Here is a 20,158-nt window from a genome sequence, read left to right as displayed (position 1 = left end):
CAAATTACTTCAGTGAGGCAGCAGCATAAGAATGAGCTATCATCTTACATAATGAAAGTTTCCTCTAGATGCTCATTGCAAGACTAGTAATGAACAATGTGTTCATAATCTGCCTTTGAACATGGCTACAAGCAGCTGTAACAGTCCATTGAATTTGCTCATCTGGACTTGTGCTGACTCTCCTTTAGTGGAGGTAATGAGAAGAACAGAATTTAGGTATAAGTATATTCCATCCTGCTTTGAAAAGATGACATCAGTAATGTTAACAATTCTTCCCCGTAAAGGTTGGTTTTCCTCACAGAGAATAGTAAAATATGTTTATGAAACTACTTCTTTTTTTTGTTGCCTTGCATTTGAACATGGGATTGGACACCTCCAATCAGTTGTCTTGAATGAGTGGTTAAAAAAAGCCCCACCACCCAAGCATATCAACTACATCGGGTAGTTTGCCCTAAGAAGAGCTTCATAGAGATCACCTGTCTAAAAGCATTGTATGAAATGCTTGATGAAAGGAAATGTTTTTTCAATAGAAAAAGGAATAGAAACTAATTAAATTACTTATCTTGTTTCCTTCAGATAACTTATTTTGCCCCTAAATTTAGGCTTACAGTTGAGTCTCTAACTTTAAAAAGGCAGCTTACTATACCACTAATTATTGTGTAGACATTATTATTGATATAGATTTCCCCCTCTCCCCCCACTTCTTGTCTAATTAAAGCAAATAATAAGAATACTATTTTATTGCCTTTCAAAAGGAGTTTGCTCTTTTTCTTTCCCATTTTGTTTCCTTTTGATTCCTACTTCCAAACCAGTTTTGGACCGCTCTCCCATGATCCTATCACATCCTTTTCCTGTGGCCCCTTAGATAATATTTTATGGATGGGAGCTGGGGAATGATTTGAGGAATCGTTTTAGATGACTAGGTGGACAAGGCAGTTCATGACATCACCTTCCTCATGAGCCTTTATTGGGAATAATTGAAGGAAATAAAAACAACAGAAAAGTTGCATGGCAAAATGTATCTTTTTTGTGTGTCTGTGATTTTGGCTTGATCATGCCAAAGAAAATTCAGCAGTGCATATGTTGTTCCTGAAGAGACTGTAATCAAGTTAACGAACACGGCAATGATGGATTCTGGTTTTAGTATTCAGTATATTTTAATTGCACATTGAAATAAAATGTCACATCTTCAGTTATTTTATAGTTCGCTTGTTTTAAACAACATCTATATCAAGGAGTTATCTTCCCCTTTTAACTCAATCTTTATTCAAGATTGATGAATTTGTGGAGGAGTATCTTCCCCTTTCCTAATCCCTTAAAATACTTCATCCTGAAAAGGCATCTCTGCAGCAGTTTAGCGTTATGACTTTCAATAGCTATCTGCTAGTCAACCATGACTGTGAGTCTGTTTAAAAAAAAAAAAGTACATTTCCAGTGTGACTGACCTTTATTGAAATCATGTGTGCTCTCATTGCATTGCTCAGGTTACATTTCCATCTGAAGACAAAAAGTTTTAAAGCAGTTCAGTTTCTAATCACTGTCATCTAAGTCTGCTGTTGATAATGTAGTTATTGAGGTGGGATTGAACTCGAAGGAAATTGTCTGTCATCACCTACAGTCATCTAGTTATGCGGTGTGGAGGCTGAAAGCAGTGGCATGGCTGCAAGGGCCTGACTCCACTCATTAATCCTCCAAGTAGTATGTGCACTGAAAAGGTCAACGTTTTACAACGCAAAGCAATGTTAGTACAATTAGTTGCTATCACTATCACTAATATCAACTAATTGGATAAGGAGGAAACATCTTTTTTCTGTTATATGAATTTTGGAGGACCTATTTTTGTCACTGTTTTAGCCATTCCATCTTCCCTCTCAATTCCTTTAATTACTTTCTTAATTTATTTTTTGAGGGCTACAACAGTAGAACATTTAGAAAGAGAAAATGGCCAAAGTTACTGTTAGAGACCCAGAGCTAAACTATATATTATTATTAAGCTTGTGGCAGAGTTCCTGACTTGAGATTGATGTGTTTGTACAGCTGTTGCTAAAGCTGTGGCTCCAAACAATCACTAGTTGTTCTAACTAGCTCTTCTGCTTTGAATCAAGAGGATGGGGGGAAAGAAAAAAAGACTGTCAAAATTGCTGTTGGATTACTATGTGTATTTAGGTTAACGTGTAACTGCAGTAGGTGAAGAGGAAACAAGTATTTTTTTTAATACAAGTAGTCTAATAACTTGGAGTTTTTAAACAAATAAAATTTGATAGTCATTATTTCTTTTGTGTCATTTGTTCCTGTAACTCAATATTAGCACTGTGTACTGTCTCTTTATATTTATGAACTTTACTAATATACTTGATATGCATAGCAGTTATTATTAGTATATACCCTTGGTGTTTCAAAATGTTTATTGACTCATCATATATTCTCTCAGTTTTACTAGAGAATTTTTAGAGGTATTCTCACTCACGTGTTGGGATTTTTTAAGGCATTTAGAAAAGAGAGAATAAAATACATCTACTTTCATCCTCTCCTAGAGGCCACTCGGTTGTAAATACATGGCAGAGATTATACTTGCTCAAATTTTTTCAAACTTCTGGGCAAAAGAAAAAAATAATAATGTTGGCTCAACATTATATGCAGATTTTCTGTGTGATTGGTTTTTGTCTTCATAATTGTGTTTTTATCACTTACATAAGGTGATGGAAGCTAATTTCCTCACTATCTGTATGTATATTCTCAATTTCAAAAGTGCACCAGCAGAACAGTGCGTTCTCTATTTCCTTTTGAGACCAGACTTGCTTGAACTTGCTTGCAATATCTTAGTTAATATGCAGCCTTTTTGTTGGAGTAGTGGAGGATGTTTTAAAATCTACATAGGATAAATTCCTTCCATTGGGATGATCTGCATTGCTGAGCTTTTGCACAGGGAAGCATGGCATGTGTTGCTTTAAATAACGTCTGAAGTTGTGATTCTTCCTAGTGCAATTTCTGCAGACTTTTTTCTCTCCCTCCCTTCCACCACAGCTTTTTCTGCTTTCAGTAGAGCTGAGGACTTGCTGAATGCATCTTTTTTTTTTTTTTCCCCCCTTTTGGTTGGTTGTTCTGGTATCTATATTGATATGGATGTTTTTGTTTCTTATCTGTTCTTAATCTTCCTCTTCTGGACTGATGCACACAGCCTCTCAGATAAGCTGCTGTACTGCTTCGGAGCTGCATTTCTAGGACTGGAGTTTATTTTTATCAATTTCCAGGGGAAAAATTATTTTGCAGCAAAAATTAAAGTAGCAGGTGATAAAACCCTGCAGCTCAGTAACAGATGAGCAGAAATTAATTGTGCAGTTGTCTCAGTTAAAATCTGAAAGTGCTTATCACAAATCTTGTCAATAGTGGTTCCCATTTGTAGTATGTGACATACAGCTCTCCACTAAGGGCAGAGCTGCATCTTTGCTGCTAACATCACGCAGCATGGCTCTTCAAAAGTAGATTGTGCACAGCATGCATGAGACAAATAGCTTGTCAACAGGCAGCAAAACTCTCTGGTGTCTTAAATGCCAGCACTGACTACGAGGCCCAGGCCCAAAGCTTCTGCCTTCTCTCTTTTCCTTCTTTGGCTCAGACTTCTCGCTTCTCCCCACCAGCTAGCTGCTTGGTTTTGTCAAAGGCGGGGAGCATTGTAACTTGGAGCAGTTGGAAGGAAGCTAATGCTGCCAGCTCCCACTGCTTCAGGAGCTGTGTTATGCCCTCAACCAGCTTCTTGTGCTGAGATCTTAAACTAACAAGCAGCAGCAGTAGTGGGGAGCAGGCTAGAGGCAAGGGCTGTGTACAGCCTTCAACAACTGAACTGAATGTGGAGGCAATGGCCCTGGGCCTGGAACACAGTCAATCCTGGCATTCACTGCTCCTTTTGCATCCCTCCTTCTGGAGGGAGGAGTGAATGGGCCATACCTTCATCTGATCTTCTATTTTGGTCATCCTAAAGTACTTGGATATTGCTGATGCTAGATATCTGGCAAAAATAGCATATAAAGACTTTTTAAAATATACATGACTCTGTAGTAAAGCTCCAGAACACCCACGCTTTGAAAATGGGTGATGTAGTTGAGACTTTGTGAAACATCTCAGTGAGAAATGGATCTTAAAAACTACTGTATTTAAAGGGAAACAGGGACATTACACTGGTGCTGCAGGCAAACTTGTTTTCTAATATAGAAAATTAGTATTTCTCTTTATTTCTTACTCTGTTTGCACTGAAGAACTTGCACAACTATTTAATGAAAGAAGGGTGTCACCTTAATGTTCTTAATTACATGGTAGCTATTAGCCCTTATGAGGGCGTTAACTGTTAGTATGTAACAAATCTGTCAGTGAAAATCTTGCCTATTGTAGGTCTGCAAAGCAAGTAATATGTGCTCCTTCATGGATGTAAAATAATCTATCAGGAGGCACAGGTGAAGTGCAAGACATAAGTAATTAACTGATGGCCACAGTTGGCCCAGAGAAACTCACTGGAGATTGTACATGGAGAGGAGAAAACTTTGCCTGAAAATTGGAACACGGACTTCTGTTCACGTAAAACCATGTTCTGTTATGTAAAACCATGCAAGCCTCTGCACAGTTAGTGCTTACTAGAAATAACCTGCCCCCCCCCCCCCCCCCCCCCCCCTTCCAGGGTGAGATAATAATATTAAAATGATTAGGGCACTTGCTTTGATCTGTAGAGCGGTAAGAGAGGGTGGCTCAGTGCACTGACATAGAGTGAGAACTTGACTGAGAAACAATGATAAATTACATAAATCTGTCTTTGGCATGTCCTGCCAGGCACGTGGATGTAGCTGTCTTTAAATCTGAGCAAACAGGTGGTCAAAAGAGTGAAGCTGAGATCAAGACATTGCCTGTTAAAATATGAGCTGCATACAGGAAAGCTGAGATTTAATCTATTAAAAGCTTGTGGTTTTCACAAACTGTGAAACTAAACTTCAGCGGTGTGAGCAACTTTTAATACTTCCTACTTGTGACACAAAATATATTTCTCTCCAGAAATAGGAGCGAATAGCAGCTTATTGCGAAGAATTAAATGCCTCACAAAGTCCACTCTCCCTTTCTGTGGTGCTGCCTTGTGCTTGTAGTAATATACAAGATTTAGATTTGGAGTTTTGTGTCTCTGTGGTCTGAATTCCAGGGAGCACAAACAGAACTACTTCTGTTAACCTGGGAACGTTTTTTCTGGCATAATATCATGCCTTCTTCCTGCTTTTTTTTTTTTAAAAAAAAAAAAAAGGGGGGGGGGGGGGAGAAAGTAGTGTGGATGCAAAACTGTTAAGCAGTTGTAAGAGTAGGAAGCTTTTTCCATCTAACTTTTGTTGGTGTTTAGCTCCTAGATAGTGGTTGATGTGTTTACAGCTCTCTCTGTGTGCAAGCTATAATGCATGTGAAATTACTTAAAAGTTTAAATGTAAAACTAGTAATAACATAAGTGTATTAAACCCTTCAGGCATATGCCACTAATTTTCCAATTCAAATGGACAGTATATTCTTTTTACCCTCAATCAGAGATTTTTTTAAATTCCTTTCTCTAGTGCTGTTGCAAATATGTCTATTGGATGATTTTTCTCAAGTTCACAAAGACCTTTGGAAGTTATTAAGATGACAGTGTCCGTCCTGGAGAGGAGTTGGGGGGGTGTGTTCGGTTTTTTAATTGCAGACATACTTGTGGGGCAGCTTAGTATCTCATGAAGAGAAGAGTATCTAGCTTAGAATTCCAGTCTATCTGATATTAACACAGTCAGCTTTTAATGACTAGGAAGACTTAATTATTGAATATATTTAAATACAAATGGTCTGGACTAGTGTCTCTATCAGTAAAAATTAATACAGATAACTCATTAATCAGGGAAGGTATACTAAGAAGTTGAAGTCTTTGTCTATTCACACACTGAAAATGTGACCAATTGTATTTCAGCGTAGTGCATAACTTGAAATAAAAGGCAAGAAAGATTTGCTGACCAGAGGTGAACAGTTTGTTGCACTCCAAACACAAATATGATTGAAGGATTTTCTTTTATGTATTGAGTACTAACTTCCTGCATTTTTGTGATTTTTTTTTTTTTTTTTAAGAAACTAGTTTCATAAAATTTATTGCACTATCTGTATATCATAAGTGAAACTCATGCTTCCCAAAAAGCATGGTGGAAAGTCCCCAATTGCAAGCCTGATAATGCTCAAGCTGCCTTGTCTTTAAATGGTAACTGCTTTTATGGTGGCTTCTTAAAGTTGAAACACATCTAATGCCTTTTGATGTATGTTCTAGTATTGTTTTACAAAAACTATGCAGTGAGGGTAGTCTAAAGAGGATACCCAGCAGAAGAGAAATAAAATTTTGAACACATACAAAAGTATCTGAATGGTCTTGTACATGGCAGATTGACAGCCTCCTACTTCAAAAGCAGTACCCAGGCAGAAACTGTGCATGTGTGTGTCCACAAATAAAATAAACCTCACACTCTTTTTTCAAGCTTTCCCCATCTCATCTAATAACAAATGATGACCGTGTACACAGGCAGAGTTTTATGGGCTTTTGTCATTAGATGCTTGTAAACTATTTTTGCTTCCTCTGATGGTATGTTGACTTGGCTCAGATTGGAGCATGTTTGTAGGTGGATGAGGGCTTGGGAGATCAGTGAACTCTAGCTGTTTGCAGTTTGCGTATTAAACTTGCAAGTGCATCAGTGTAGATTGCGCTCTCTGTGTTTTGAACCAACAAGCAGCTCTTGTCCCCAAATATTCATAATGTACCAGCAGCAGATCTGACTGACCAGCTGGTTAATTGCTGATGGGTTTTCTGAGCTTTTTGGTCCTTAAAGCCCATGGTGGATGGCAGGTCTGCAGTGGCAGTGTGACATGGCACTTGGAGTTACTAGGTTTGTCTTGCTCCATTTTTCACTCCTTGCCCCATCCCTGTTTCATAGTCCAGAGACAGTGAAATGTTATTAATTTTGGTTTTGGAGCATTTCGGGTTTAGACGTGGAGCCCAGGCATCAAATAGGGTCAGTTTGATTCCCTAGGCAAAGGACTCAGGTTTTTGTAGCCCCTTGCACTCCTTGTAAATACTAAAACTCTAAAAACAGCAATATGGAAATAGTTAATACGAAGCAGAGTCTTTCAAGTCATCAACTAGCTTAACATGGCTGATTTATTTTTCAGGAAAAAAAAACAGCTTATTAATCACAGATGTGCATGTTTCTAGTGTTAAGAAAGCTGGGACTAGAATGAAAATTCCCATTTCCCTTCTAGTTTCAAAAATTTGCCTGTTCGTTGGAGGTAACTTTATCTTCTGGTTTGAGGGGGTCAGAACCCATGCTGTCTGCCTTTTAGCTTCAAAAATACATTTATGGACTCTCAGTGAACTCTGACCTCACCACCAGAGCAACATATGTGGTTTTTACTTTGAGAGAAATGGCAGTTAAATACCTTCTTTCTTATTGTGACTATGAATTATAAAACAAGCCCATCCATTAGTTTTTTTAAAAATACTTTATTGAATTACAAAGCTGTCTCTACTTGAGCAAATAGTGATATTATTAAATGTAGTGGTTTCTTTGTGGTTGGTGTTGCTGTGTGTGATCATTATATGTGTGTTGGTTTTTTTCTCTCCAAGATGTCCATCTGTTGCATTTATCTTTTTTCTAAAAGGGAATCTGACACTCACTAGAAGGTTTGCTGTACTTGAAACACAGTTGGGGTTAGCATACCCCAAATTTATTCCATCTGGTTTGGTTTTAAAAGTTGATGTTGTTCTTGGTTTAATTTTGAATACTCCTTTTTCCTCTTAGCATGTTTCAGTGATAAAATATTCTTGAGCAACCCTAGAAAAACAATTTGCTATGTAGTCATAAAGGAAACAAAGCCAATTTCGTGTAAACAATCCCAAGCATGGTAATCAATCAAACCAAGTCTGTATCCCTAGTTATATGGATAGAAGTACTATGTAGCGATGTGGCAGGGGGAAATAAGACACACCCATGTAGCTGTTCTCATAGTGAAGTTGAGAGGTCTTTTTGTGCTCTAGGAAATGCCTGTATCGGATATTCATATTCCCTAATGCTTGGATCTGGCAATGCCTCTACATAAATATATGAATTTGAGCACCTAGATTTTTTCATGACTGTGGTGTAGTATTGTAACTGGTCTCCTGAGGAAGCGGATCGGAGTAAGAACTGGAGAATCTGGACTCCTGCCAGCTGGGATGGGATGGGAAAATGGACAGCAAAGGGTCTCACTGGGAAAATACTGGCATGGAATATTTGTAGTGAGTATTAACATTGACTTATGAGGCTGTAGGGATGTCTTCTGCAAAGTTAAGGGGGGGGCGAAAAATCAGGTTGGATCTCTGAAGAGACTAGTGGGTTGGTATTCTGTTCAGACTGACACTGGTGATGTTAAACCTCTTTTTTTTTTTAACTCCTTTTTAAATAAAATTTGATATTTAAGGTGATGTTTTTATGGCAGTGCAGTATTTATATTCATTTTAAGCTTTTCCTTCTCCCCCAGTGCTTTCATGCTTTAAAGAGCAAAGTGGAACAGTGCTATCATTCTAGTGTGCTGCTTACACTTTGTCCACTTTTATGATTCCCTGAAGCCCTAATAATACTTCAATAAGTACTTCATATTAAATCATGCAGAAGAGAAGATGAGAAGCAGTTACACGCTGCACGCCAAATGAAAACTAATGCTGTGTGGGAGGATATGGCTAAAGTATGTGCTGCGAAACATGTCTGGCTAACGTTGTTTTGTCTCTTAGATCCTCTTCCACTTAAGCGGAGTGTATATATTTCTTCCTGCTCTCTTCCCTCCTACTGCCCACAGACTCTTGGCTGACTTGGGTTAAGAGTAGGAGTGGTACCATGAAAGTGCAGTCAGATAAAAATACTCATCTCCCACAGTTTCAGGAGCTTTGCATTGTACTGCTTGGTTTTACAAGAAATTCAGTAGTTAAGTGTTGATTGTCAAAAGGATGGGTGAGAATTTGAGGTGGAGCACAGGTTTATTAAAAAGAAAATGGGTTTATTAACTGCAGGCATGTTACATGCCTAGGGATAGGCATGTTTTTGTAAAAGTAAATCTTACGCAATCAGTTACTGCACCACCACACTGCCTTTTTCTTAGAAAAGAATAATTGTTAAGGAAAGAAATGCAACAGATACAAAAATACAAAACAGTACATGGTGAACTTCTGCAAAGGCTTAATTGCTTTTTTTTTCATAAACAAGTGAATGTGCTCTGTTCTATTTGTATGGAAGAAACTTGTATGAACCATTATTGGAAGGGAAAATATATACAAATGAAATAAAACTTGGCAGAGTGATTATAACATCTTCAAGCTTGGGAGTCTTGAAAACAAAGCATTTAGTTTGTGCTTTAAGAAACTTATTTGCAAGAACACCAGCACTGTTCTCTTCTGTGTTCCACTAGCATAGTGGCAGAATGTTGTTTATTGAAATACCCATCACCTGGTGTTTGCTATGATTTCTGAAACAAGGCATTTGATAAAATTTAAAAGGTGCATGATATAATAAAGGTACAGTTGGGTTTGGTGAAAGAGCAGTCAAACTAACTTGTTACAGAGGTTTAATAGGAGATTGTTTGGATTCCTGTGGAGAGCTTGCAGATGGTTGTGAATTTTGTTTGGAATTTTTTTAGTAAGCAGACCACTTTTTTTGTTTTAAATAAAGTAAAAAATCTGTTGTGATGTGGATGCTGATGGCTGGTAGGCTTGCTTTTCTTACATATGTGCTGAGGACCCTTAAGCAGTAATCCAGGGGCCCTGAGGGATACTCAGATTGCAAGTTGAAAACCATTGTTACAGATAATTAATTTTTTCCTTATGTTTCCTGCTTCAACAAGAAAATAATGTGGTAATTATGTAGCACTGCTATCCCAAGATTTAGAGACATAGCCAACTAATGTAACTCTGCATCTGCTTTTTGGTAGTACCCATTACTTAAAGCCTTGAAACCAGGTTAATGGCATAAGGAGTCTGCCTACCCATGTGCAGCACAGCTACAGCTGTGGCTAGAAGATAATTCTGTAGATGAATCCTGATTCGGACTGACTTGCTTAGAAGTGTTAGTAACTAGCTTGTTGGATAGTAACCAGCTTGTTGGATTGAAAGTATGCTTTATAAAGTTTGTTTACCTTCTGTTTTATGTGAACATGATGGAAGCGGTGGTTAATAGCAATTATGATATCAGAGTTGATGTATCTTAATGGTCACATTAATATGGCCTTTTGTGTTTTATTAGAATAGAGAAACATTTTGACCAACAGCCTGATAGGTCACAATTTTGGTTCTGAGGAAAGGATGCCCTTTTTGGAACAGCTTGAACAGTGAAGGAAAAATAAAAACTCATAACTTACTCTATTCACATTTTATGTCTCTTTCCCCATCTTAGTTCAAAGCCATAATTTGTACTTAATACACTAAGGAAACAGAACAGGCTCTCACATACTTGTGTGTAGATTCAAGGCATTTGGGTGCTTACAATGAAGTGTATTGCTAAATCAGTGTGACTATTTTATTCTACAAAATTCAAACTACCTCTGGTCAGACTGGCAATACGCCTCTTACAGAAAAGCTGCCAGAAGGGGTGACCTGAACATCTGTGTCAAGCTTCAAGAAGACACACAAGCACTGCATTTAATTCCCAGCAGTAGAAACATTCAACAAAACATTATTTATGTCATCCTTATATAAACTATCTATCTACAAAAGTGCACACACAGGGGGAAAAAAAACATACTTGACAACCTAGGAGAGTCTTGTTAATACCCTAGTGGTAGATAATATTCATAGGAGCAGTATCATGAGAATGTGTCAAAAAAAAAAGTTTTTAGGAAAGGAGAGTTGCTGGGGGAAGAAGCATTGTGCTGCAAGGGGGGAAAAAAGAAATGTAATCTCACAATAGTTAACAAGTGGGTGTTTATCGTAAGCATAAGGTCCAGTTCAAATGACAGGAGCCTTGGTGGGAAAGTAGTATTGACCTCATGCACGTATAACTATGGCTTGAGAAAAGTGTATCCTTTGTTTGACTACAGAACTTCAGGCATTGTCATGCTGAGAAATACTGCTGATCCTGATGTTTGAGCAAATGGTCTTTCAAACATTGATGTTCTGTGCCTTTTTACAAAACAAACAAAACAATAGCCAAAACTCTTGAGAAGCTTTAAGCAAAAGACAGATGTTTAGCTGTTTTCTGGATTCTTCTTCCCCCTTTCTCAAGGGTACAGGAAATAAATAAATAATGAAAGTAACTGGAGCATTTGTAATAAAATTTGGTGTTTGAAAAATAAATTACTTGTATCACTGAGGCAATTATTTTTACTCTTCATGTCTGTGCTCAAAGCAGTATACATTAAAAGATAAAACAAGCATATCCTTCCATAAAGTTAGATGACATATGGAAAGCATAATCCACGATCAGATAAGTATCAGCAGTGGTAAGTATGAATTATAATTGAGGCAGGAGCAACTTGAAGCTTGACTGTAGTAAGCATATAAATGATGCGTATGTGTGGGTGGCCACGTGCAACATGAACACTGATAGTTGTGGTGTTGTTAAAGGCTAGACTACTTCAAAATAATCTGTTTGATTAGTCCATAAATCCAATCTGATATCCATTACTACATATGTCATTTGCCTTGTTTCTCACTTACTAGTGTTTCAGCTTTAAAATGTTCCCTTTGTTCTTTTTCTAGACTCCCTTTCGGTCTCCAGCAACGATGCTAGTCCTCCTGCTTCGGTAACATCACTTCAGCCCCACATGATCGGTGCACAGAGCTCCCCAGGCCCCAAGCGCCCTGGCAACACTTTGAGAAAATGGCTTACCAGTCCAGTGAGGCGTCTTAGCAGTGGAAAGGCAGATGGGCATGTCAAAAAACTGGCCCACAAACATAAGAAGAGTAGAGAGGTTCGTAAAAGTGCCGATGCAGGCTCTCAGAAGGACTCTGATGATAGTGCAGCCACCCCACAAGATGAAACTGTTGAAGAGGTAGGTGTTCAGGGAAGCGTCCCGAGACTTGTTTTTATGTTTTTCAAAGAACTAAATGGTCAGGTGGAAGTTGTGTCCTTGGTTGACTGTCCAGCAGTTGAGCAAAGTGGCACGTGCCATGTGCTTATTCTTGATGACTGCTGTACTCTGCATAAGTACTGTGCCAGGCACAGTGTGTGTCCTTCTGCACAGAGAGTGTTAGTAAAGCTCTGTGGAGAAAGATCTCTAGTTGAAAGAGAGAAATGAGAGAGTAAAAAAGTTGTTATTTGGCTTTGCTTTCCTATCCCACTTGGGAAGGCAGCTTTGTGAGTAAAGGTGCTTCACGTTCTGGGAATAATCAGGTCATTTTCTATTTCCTTTTCTTTCCTTGTTGATGGATCAGGGAAAATACAAGGAGAGCTGCTTAACTGCTTAAAGTTTATTTTAAAGTATATAAAGTATATATAAAATTACTTTTGAGCAAGAGTTAGAGCACACAAAAATTACTGGCCATTCAAATCAAAAGGTAGTTACCATCAGTCAAATAATAAACATGGCAGTTTTCGCTGGAGGGAAGGAAATTGTGAACTCTTCCAGATTTTGCCACCAAGGATATCTACTGAAGGTTTCCCTTCCTCCCACAAACATGTGCCCATCCTTCTAAGCCTGGAAGTCATGTATGAGCAAAGTCTGCCTCTGGTTAGGTGCAAACAGAGCCAGATTCTCTTCTGTTACAAACCTATGGTTCAGGCTGAAATGAATGGCATCTTAAGATCCCAAGGGCACAGCCACTTGCATGGTATACAATTATTCCCTTTACGAGGCTTGAATCTGAGTAGTGATTTTGGTAGTTATCGTACAGAAAAGTGGTCTCAGATGCCCAATTAATTATTTAGTACATTTTGTTTCTTGCTCCCGACATTTTGCTGCAAGCTTGGAACATCAGTGAAGTTATACAGTAATTGTAGGGAAAGAAAAGACTAGAGACTTGGCAGCATGGTGAATTGGGAGATTGGTTTGGGAAGGAATATTGGCCTCTGTCCTTGAATGTCAGGCTGTAGAAAGACACCCTCTGTGATGCAGTTGTAGCACTGTTTTGGAAGTATCTGTTGTTCTGCAGTTCTGTGAGGGATAACCTAAAGCCAGTGCCTTAACGTCAGGAAAAACCAATAGCCATCTATGCTGTCTTCCTTTAAAGATAGTTAAATTATCCTGCAAGATCAGTTATATTAAACTTTGACTAATTGAAATCATAGTTCATTGTATAATTGGAAGGACTGTCTTTCAACACAACTGTAAAAATTATACGAGCAGTCTGCTCTCACTGTTTTAAGGAGGAGGGAACAGAAAGGATAATTGAAAAAATACTTCGTGTTGTAATAAGGGTTTTTTTATATCCTTTTCAAGTCTTGCTATGAGGGTTGGTACTTGAGATGCAAAGTTCTTGAGTTTGTAAGTTAGAGGAATGTGGCTCTTTACAGAACCGAACGTGGAAAGCAAGCATGGCTTTGGTAACACTTCCCTGTAGTAAATTTCAAGCTGAATGTCTTGTTCTCAGTATCTCAATCCATCTGCTTTTACCAAACACTGAAAACTATCTTTGGCATCTGCTTTTTTCCCCCTCTGTTGAGGAGTTGCACTGGGTTTGTACGTTCATCTTGATTTGTTGGGAGAGAGGTGAATCTACAGAACAGACTTGCTTTAAGACAAGCTTGTGATAACAAGCTTCATGCTATTGAGGAGGTAGCAGTGCTTGAATGTCTTGATTTTTATTTACAGAGAGGTCGGAATGAGGGGCTGAGCAGTGGCACTCTCTCCAAGTCATCCTCTTCAGGCATGCAGAGCTGCGGAGAGGAGGAAGGCGAAGAGGGAGCAGATGCTGTACCGCTTCCTCCTCCAATGGCAATTCAGCAACACAGTCTTCTCCAGCCCGACTCGCAGGATGACAAGGTAGGAGGATGAAGTGGGGAAGGCTTCACACATTGAGATAACCTCTGTTTGCACAAATCTTTCTTCTGTTTCCAAAAGTGTCTGTAATTGACATAATACAGCTTTATGGTAGACAGAAGTAATCACAATATTGAAAAGGTTTCCTGTGGAAAGAATGTGAGTTAAATGCATTTCTATTTGTAATGGTTTAGCCCCTGCCGGGGTCTGAGACCACGCGGCCGCTGCCCCTCCCCCACAAAGGGAGTGAAATACAAAGCCCCGATCTGAGATAAGGACAGGTTTAATACAGCAGTGCAATAGCAACACAACAAACAACAACAATAACAGTAAGAATAATAGTAATAACAATGAACAGGGCAAAATATCTACCAATATAGCAGTGAGAGAAAACCCGGCGGTGGGAACCCCACTGACGCCAGGATGTGACACCCCCATGGTATCTGAATAACCCCACTAGAGCTTCCCCCCCCCCGCCCCCCCCCGCCCGACTGCTGGGGAAACTTAACCCTATCCTGGTTAAACCAGGACACTATTTTAAAAGCACAAGTGCTGAAATTTTTCTACTAGCACTTTAAAATTGGAAATGGGCCACTTTGTGTTTGCAGGCCTATTTACATCTGTTTGACTGATGCCATATTTAGTGATTAGAATGTAATTGTTTTATAATCATACCTTTAGGTACTGAGGTTAAAATGCTCTGTGCAAATAAAGTTTATCTGGAGAAATTAACAGTTGTATATAACCTTGTTAGATCATAGGCTGTTCACCAAGCCCTACTATTTTGAATAGACTCAGTTCAGGGGAAAAAAATTTCTATGTACATACCTTAGCAGAAGGAGCTGTTCACATCAACTCTTAAGGTGTTTTTTTTATTTCTTGGGTTTTTTTCCTCCTTTTTTTTTTTTTTGGATGCCTAAGAAAAATGTGTACTAAGTAGTTAATGTCCGGATGAGGGTAATAGTTGTCTAGTTTTTACAAACAAAGGCACATTAAAATTAAGGATAAAAATTTTGCATCACTAATGAAATTCTGGATGTAGGTAGTAGCTGCATGAAGGAGATCTTACTTTTGCATATTTTTCTTAAATTTTCATACATTGAGAGGGTTTATTTCAATTTTCAACCTGGATCAAACATTTAGGGGACAAGTATCAAGCCTGGAAATACTGTTTTTTAGAATGGAAACAGTCCGGACTTGTGCAACAAATATCACATTACTGTTTTCTTCCCATTTTGCTGCTTAAAATTTCTAACCTTTGTAATCTATAGCAATGAATATTGTTAGTGAATTTTGTGGTTGGTAACTCAGTGATGTTCTCAGTAATGCAGATGTTATTGATAACTTTGATCTTATTTATTTCTGGATTTTCTTCCTTTTTAAAACACTGCCTTTCAGTGGGGATTTCGCTCATCCCTGAAGTTGTCATTTTTAGGATCAAAATGGCTGGGTCCCATGCTCTATGTGTATTTAATGCCTGCATGTTTTCTGAAATGAAAAAGTGTAATATATGAGTTGGAAAGTTAATATACTGGGAAATATTCCTGAAACAAAACAAGCAAAAACAGGCCAGTCTTTAGATCTGAGAGAATATTTTATTGCTAGAGAATAATCTCAGTTTGAGGCTTAGAATAAAAATAATGGTGGTGAAAATATGTTAAAAGTTCCTGCTGATAAGCTGCCATATTTGCATGTCCCTTCAGTAATATTAAAAAAAAAAAAAAAAACACCAAAGATATGGAAGTCTTATGAAAAGTTCTCCAGAGAAAAATGTATTTTGCTTATATAGTTCTCTTTACACAGCAAGAACAGTTATGTGAAGGAATATGCTTTTAAGTTAGTGTCCACTCGCTTTTGTATTTCTGGTGCCAAGACAGATCCTTACCACAGTAGAGTAAGAGGCTTTGAGTAGCTTTCAATCCCCAGTAGATTTTACTTTCATTTCTTAAGAGGTTAACATGCACCCGCTGCAGTAAAAACATGTTGGGACAGTTTTTAAAGTAGCTTAAACTGCATTCTAGAGAAGACTTCGAAGAAGTTAAAATTTGGTAAAGTTAATATTATACCATAATTTTTCAAAATATATAAATAGTGTTTCTTCTGTGGTGCAGTGTTTTTATGCAGTATCTGTCCTACTGCATGGTGGGAGGCAACAAAGTCCCCTCATATGGCAGCCTGGGAGGTTGTGTGTGCCTCTCTGACGTCCACACACCAAGACATACCACCAGTTTCCAGTACTTAAAGCAATTGCTTTACTGGAATGCAGAAGTGAGAAGCCAGAGCCAAGTTTTACCCATCAGAAGTCAGTTGGCTCTATTGATGAAGTTACTGGTTAATAAAAGGCTTGCAAACAAATTCCCAGTTGTCTGCCTGCTGGGTGGAGTCCTTCACATTCCTGCCATGCTCTGTGGTTTCTTGGGTTGCTCAGCTCCTCTGGATCCCAAGGAATGTCTCCTCCTTTCTGTGACCTCAGAGGCTTGGCCTTCATCTGTGCTTCACTGTGAGCATTTCATCCTCTCCATGGCTCCTGGTCTACACTGTGCTGGAAACCCCCTGCTCGCTGGGTTTCTCCCTCCATACCCAGCCCTCTGTGAGCTCCAGCAGCATCTCACACCTGCGTGTGCTCAGTTCCTCCCTTCACCTTCCCATGTTTTCTGGACAAGGGGTGTATTCTGCTCCCAGAGTACATCATCAGGAAGGTCAGCAAGCAGACTTCATCTGTGCAGCTCCTTCTTTTTCAGATGATATGTGATATAACCACGTGAACTGGAAACCAATCAGTTCTGAAGGCTTTACCAACAGTCACACTCCATATACTCCCATAGGGCAATAACAGAGAGAAGGGACCTTGACCAGACTCTGATTCCAGCACTGCCAGTGTTTTCTAAGGCAAAGCTGAGCTCCACATCCAAAGTGAAAACCTGCATACAAGCACAGCTTTGGAAAACCTGGTCAACCATTAGACGTCAGGACAATCAATTGCCTAAAAGACATGCAAGCTGTGGGATTGCTCATTTTTTGGTGTGCATGCAAACATCATGTGCTAGGCCATGCTGATTTGTTTTAATATTGCTAAATAACACAACCATTTACTCCCCTAAGAGCTCATCTGCACAGTATGCATTCTTCCATTCAACAAAATCATTGCACGCTTCATGGATTTGCATTTGATGGCAGTTTACAAATCATTTACATTTAATTTTTGGATAAGCAGTGTTAAAGTTTCAAGATCAGTTATGTTAATATGAAACTAATTATTTTTGCTTTTTGTTTTCTCTTTTTGTAAACTCTGATGCAGCATTACGTTGACTTGCGTTCTGTCTCTGCTTTGGCTCAGTTCCCGTATCTTTCCATTTAAAGTTGTCTGTATTTCCTTTGCTTACCCAACCCCTGTTTTCCTTTCTGGATAAGGTGAATACAAGGCAAACTGCCTAAAATCTGTCTATTCTTTTTTTTTGTATTGACTTATGGGGAGCCTTGTTACACCCATGCTTGATTTGAGCAGAACCTCTTGTGTTAAGTCATTATATGTGCCATTTCTTTGTCCAGTTTGTTGGAAGCATTTCCAGGATAGCTTACCCTGTGCTACATGATGTTCACTGCTGTTTGTAATATGAAGTAAGGTTCATATTACACCCTGTTTCCGCTTTCCAGATATTGAATGCTAAATGTAATATGCAAACAACTCTGTTTGCAAATTACTGTGGCTGAATTTAATAGTCCTCTCCCAGAGTCCTTTCTGTGAACACCCTTTACCTTCAGTTGTATCTATAAACTGGCATTTTGTAGCATATGAGTCCAGAGATCTTCTGTGCTCTACACATACCATTGGGGAAAATGGATGGCACAAGGAATGGTGAGCTCAATTTCCCCTCTGAATCTGGGCAATATGCTCCAGCTCCTTTAGAAAAGTAAATGACCCTGAGTTATTGGTGTATTTTTTCTTAGTTTAATGATTCTTCCACCTTTATTTCAAGTCTCTTTGATTCCTGTTTCTGTTCTGCAGTTGTTGTTTTGTTTAACCAACAATAAAAGACATTAACAAACTGTTTGTTGTCCATTGGGTCAGCTCAGGCGATTTTTATAGCTATTTGTCAGGTATTATCATAATCAGCAAGATGCAGGATGTTTTCTTGACTTCTAATATGCATGTAGGAACAGGAATTTTTATACCAGCGTTTAGCTTCTGTGGGGGTTACTTAAAATTTCCAATTCCAGTTGCCCAAGTTGGAAGGGATGATCTTAGTGTAATATTACTCTGACAGTTATTGTTGGGTACCTTTGTCTAACAGAAGTGAAGAAAGTCTCTTGAACCTTGAGCAAGTACCAGGCTAACTCTGGGATTCTTCCTTTGTGTCATTGCACAGACATCTTCTCGATTATTGGTGCGGCCGACCAGCTCCGAGACACCCAGTGCTGCAGAACTAGTCAGTGCAATTGAAGAGCTCGTCAAAAGTAAAATGGTGAGGCTGGCTGGCAGATGCATGTGCTTAAAGAAATTGTGTCTTCAAGTCCTGACTTCTATTCAAAGAAAAGCTACATGCATTTGACTTGTAAAACTTGATGCCTGTTTCAAAAGACACTTTCTGGGATAGTATACAGGTCTTTTTGTACACCCTCTTTTGTAAAAGCACTTACTGAATAGGTAAATGGCTATGCAGAGAAGCAAAAAGCAATAAATAAGAGGGAGAGGAGACAGCAGAAAATGTGTGTCCTATTAGTAAAAAGAAAATGTCCTATTAGTAAAATGAATGCAAAGACCCAGGGTCTTAGCCTGATAGACCTTTATGAGAAGAATCCCTGAAACTAAATTTATAGCAAATCTTGCAGGGTTCAACAGTAAAGCAGATAACCCTCACACAGAAACATATATGTTATCTAGCTGCACTTAGGCAACATGATAATGAAGAAACAAGTAAAAGAGTAAAAGGATCGTTTTGCATGTTAGTGCTCCCATTCTTGCTTTTTAGTGTTTGCTAACAAATTAAACAGGAGGAATTTGTGTCAGCTTTTTTAAGTTTCTGTGTTCTAAAGTTTCTGTGTTTCTGAAGATGCTCACTGACAAAGCATGGTGTATGGATAATTTCAGGAAGGCCCTCCTTCATATTCAAAACGCAGCTTGACCCAGTCCTGGAAAAACTGCTCTAGCTGACCCTGTTTGAGTAGGGAGATTAGACTATATGGTTTCAAGAAGTCCCTCAGCAATTCCGTGATTCCCTCAAAACCTTTTAAGTCTGGCTTAAGACTGAAATGCATAGACCCTGTTGGGTTTAGTAGAAGTGCCTCTGTGAAAACTAGACAGAATTGCAGCATGGCAGCCCCCTTTGGTATTTCCCTGGTTCGTTCTAAATTAAAGCAGCTTTGAATTTCAGAATGAAAAATTTTAATTTCTATTTTATATTTCCTCATTCAGAAAAACTTACCCTTCACTTCTATTACTGCATGAAATAATTACTTCACTCTCTTAGAATATTAACTTTGTTTTTTACTTCTCTTGCACCAGAAGGGTAAATAAGAAGTAATCTATGGGAAAATTCAACAGAGTCTTCTGTACATGGAAAGTTTAATAGTCCATGTGTCTTTCAGGCAGCCTAGCAGTGGATATAACTTAATGATCCATGCATATAGTCCCTGGTGGAAATGTTCTCATTTCACAATTTAAGCCAAGGGTCAGCTTCCCCTGGTTTTTGGGCCAGTCTCATATCATTATTGGGGTTTTACTTTTTGTAAGGAAAGAAAAAAGATTACAGCTGAACCCCACCCTGGTGAAGTAAATGTGTCTTGCGTTAAAGTCTGTATCACATGCAAGGAAAATGTGATACATAACTGTAGCTTAATCCAAGATTATGGACTTGAATTAAAGAAGTCCAATAAATACTTCATAGAAGCTTGATCATATTATTTCTCCCATGCCTTCTCCATCTTTTATACAAACAGAAGCCTGTGAAGTCCATGCAAGGGAGACAGTGTATCTGGTGGAAGAGACAGGGATCTGAACTGTCATGAAGCTCAAAAGCAACACTGACAGTGTAGAACTTATTCTTTTCTTCAGTGAGTCAGTATTTTGGGTAATTAATACGATAAACAAAATGTCTGACAAAGAATGCCACTTCTGTTGTGTTAAAAAATGTAACATCCAAAGAATCACCTTTAAAGCTGTCCTATTTACTATTGAAAGTAACTTGCA

At 38.6% G+C, this 20,158-nt stretch overlaps 1 protein-coding gene across 4 annotated transcripts in view; it reads left to right on the top strand.

Moving 5' to 3' along the window:
* TRIO (trio Rho guanine nucleotide exchange factor) overlaps nucleotides 1-20,158 on the top strand; it is a 254,789-nt gene that overhangs the window by 206,556 nt on the left and 28,075 nt on the right. For all 4 annotated transcript variants that reach the window (XM_074874187.1, XM_074874178.1, XM_074874207.1 and 1 more), the window contains 3 exons: nucleotides 11,753-12,045; nucleotides 13,804-13,974; nucleotides 18,339-18,434. In XM_074874187.1, the coding sequence (XP_074730288.1) occupies nucleotides 11,753-12,045; nucleotides 13,804-13,974; nucleotides 18,339-18,434 (560 nt within the window). The remainder of the gene's footprint in view (nucleotides 1-11,752; nucleotides 12,046-13,803; nucleotides 13,975-18,338; nucleotides 18,435-20,158) is intronic.

This window comes from Strix uralensis, chromosome 1 (genome assembly GCF_047716275.1).
Source record: "Strix uralensis isolate ZFMK-TIS-50842 chromosome 1, bStrUra1, whole genome shotgun sequence".
In the NCBI taxonomy this organism is placed as follows: Eukaryota; Metazoa; Chordata; class Aves; order Strigiformes; family Strigidae; genus Strix; species Strix uralensis.
The sequence above is the reverse complement of the archived record's forward strand: the minus strand, read 5'-3'. Positions and strand labels throughout refer to the sequence as shown.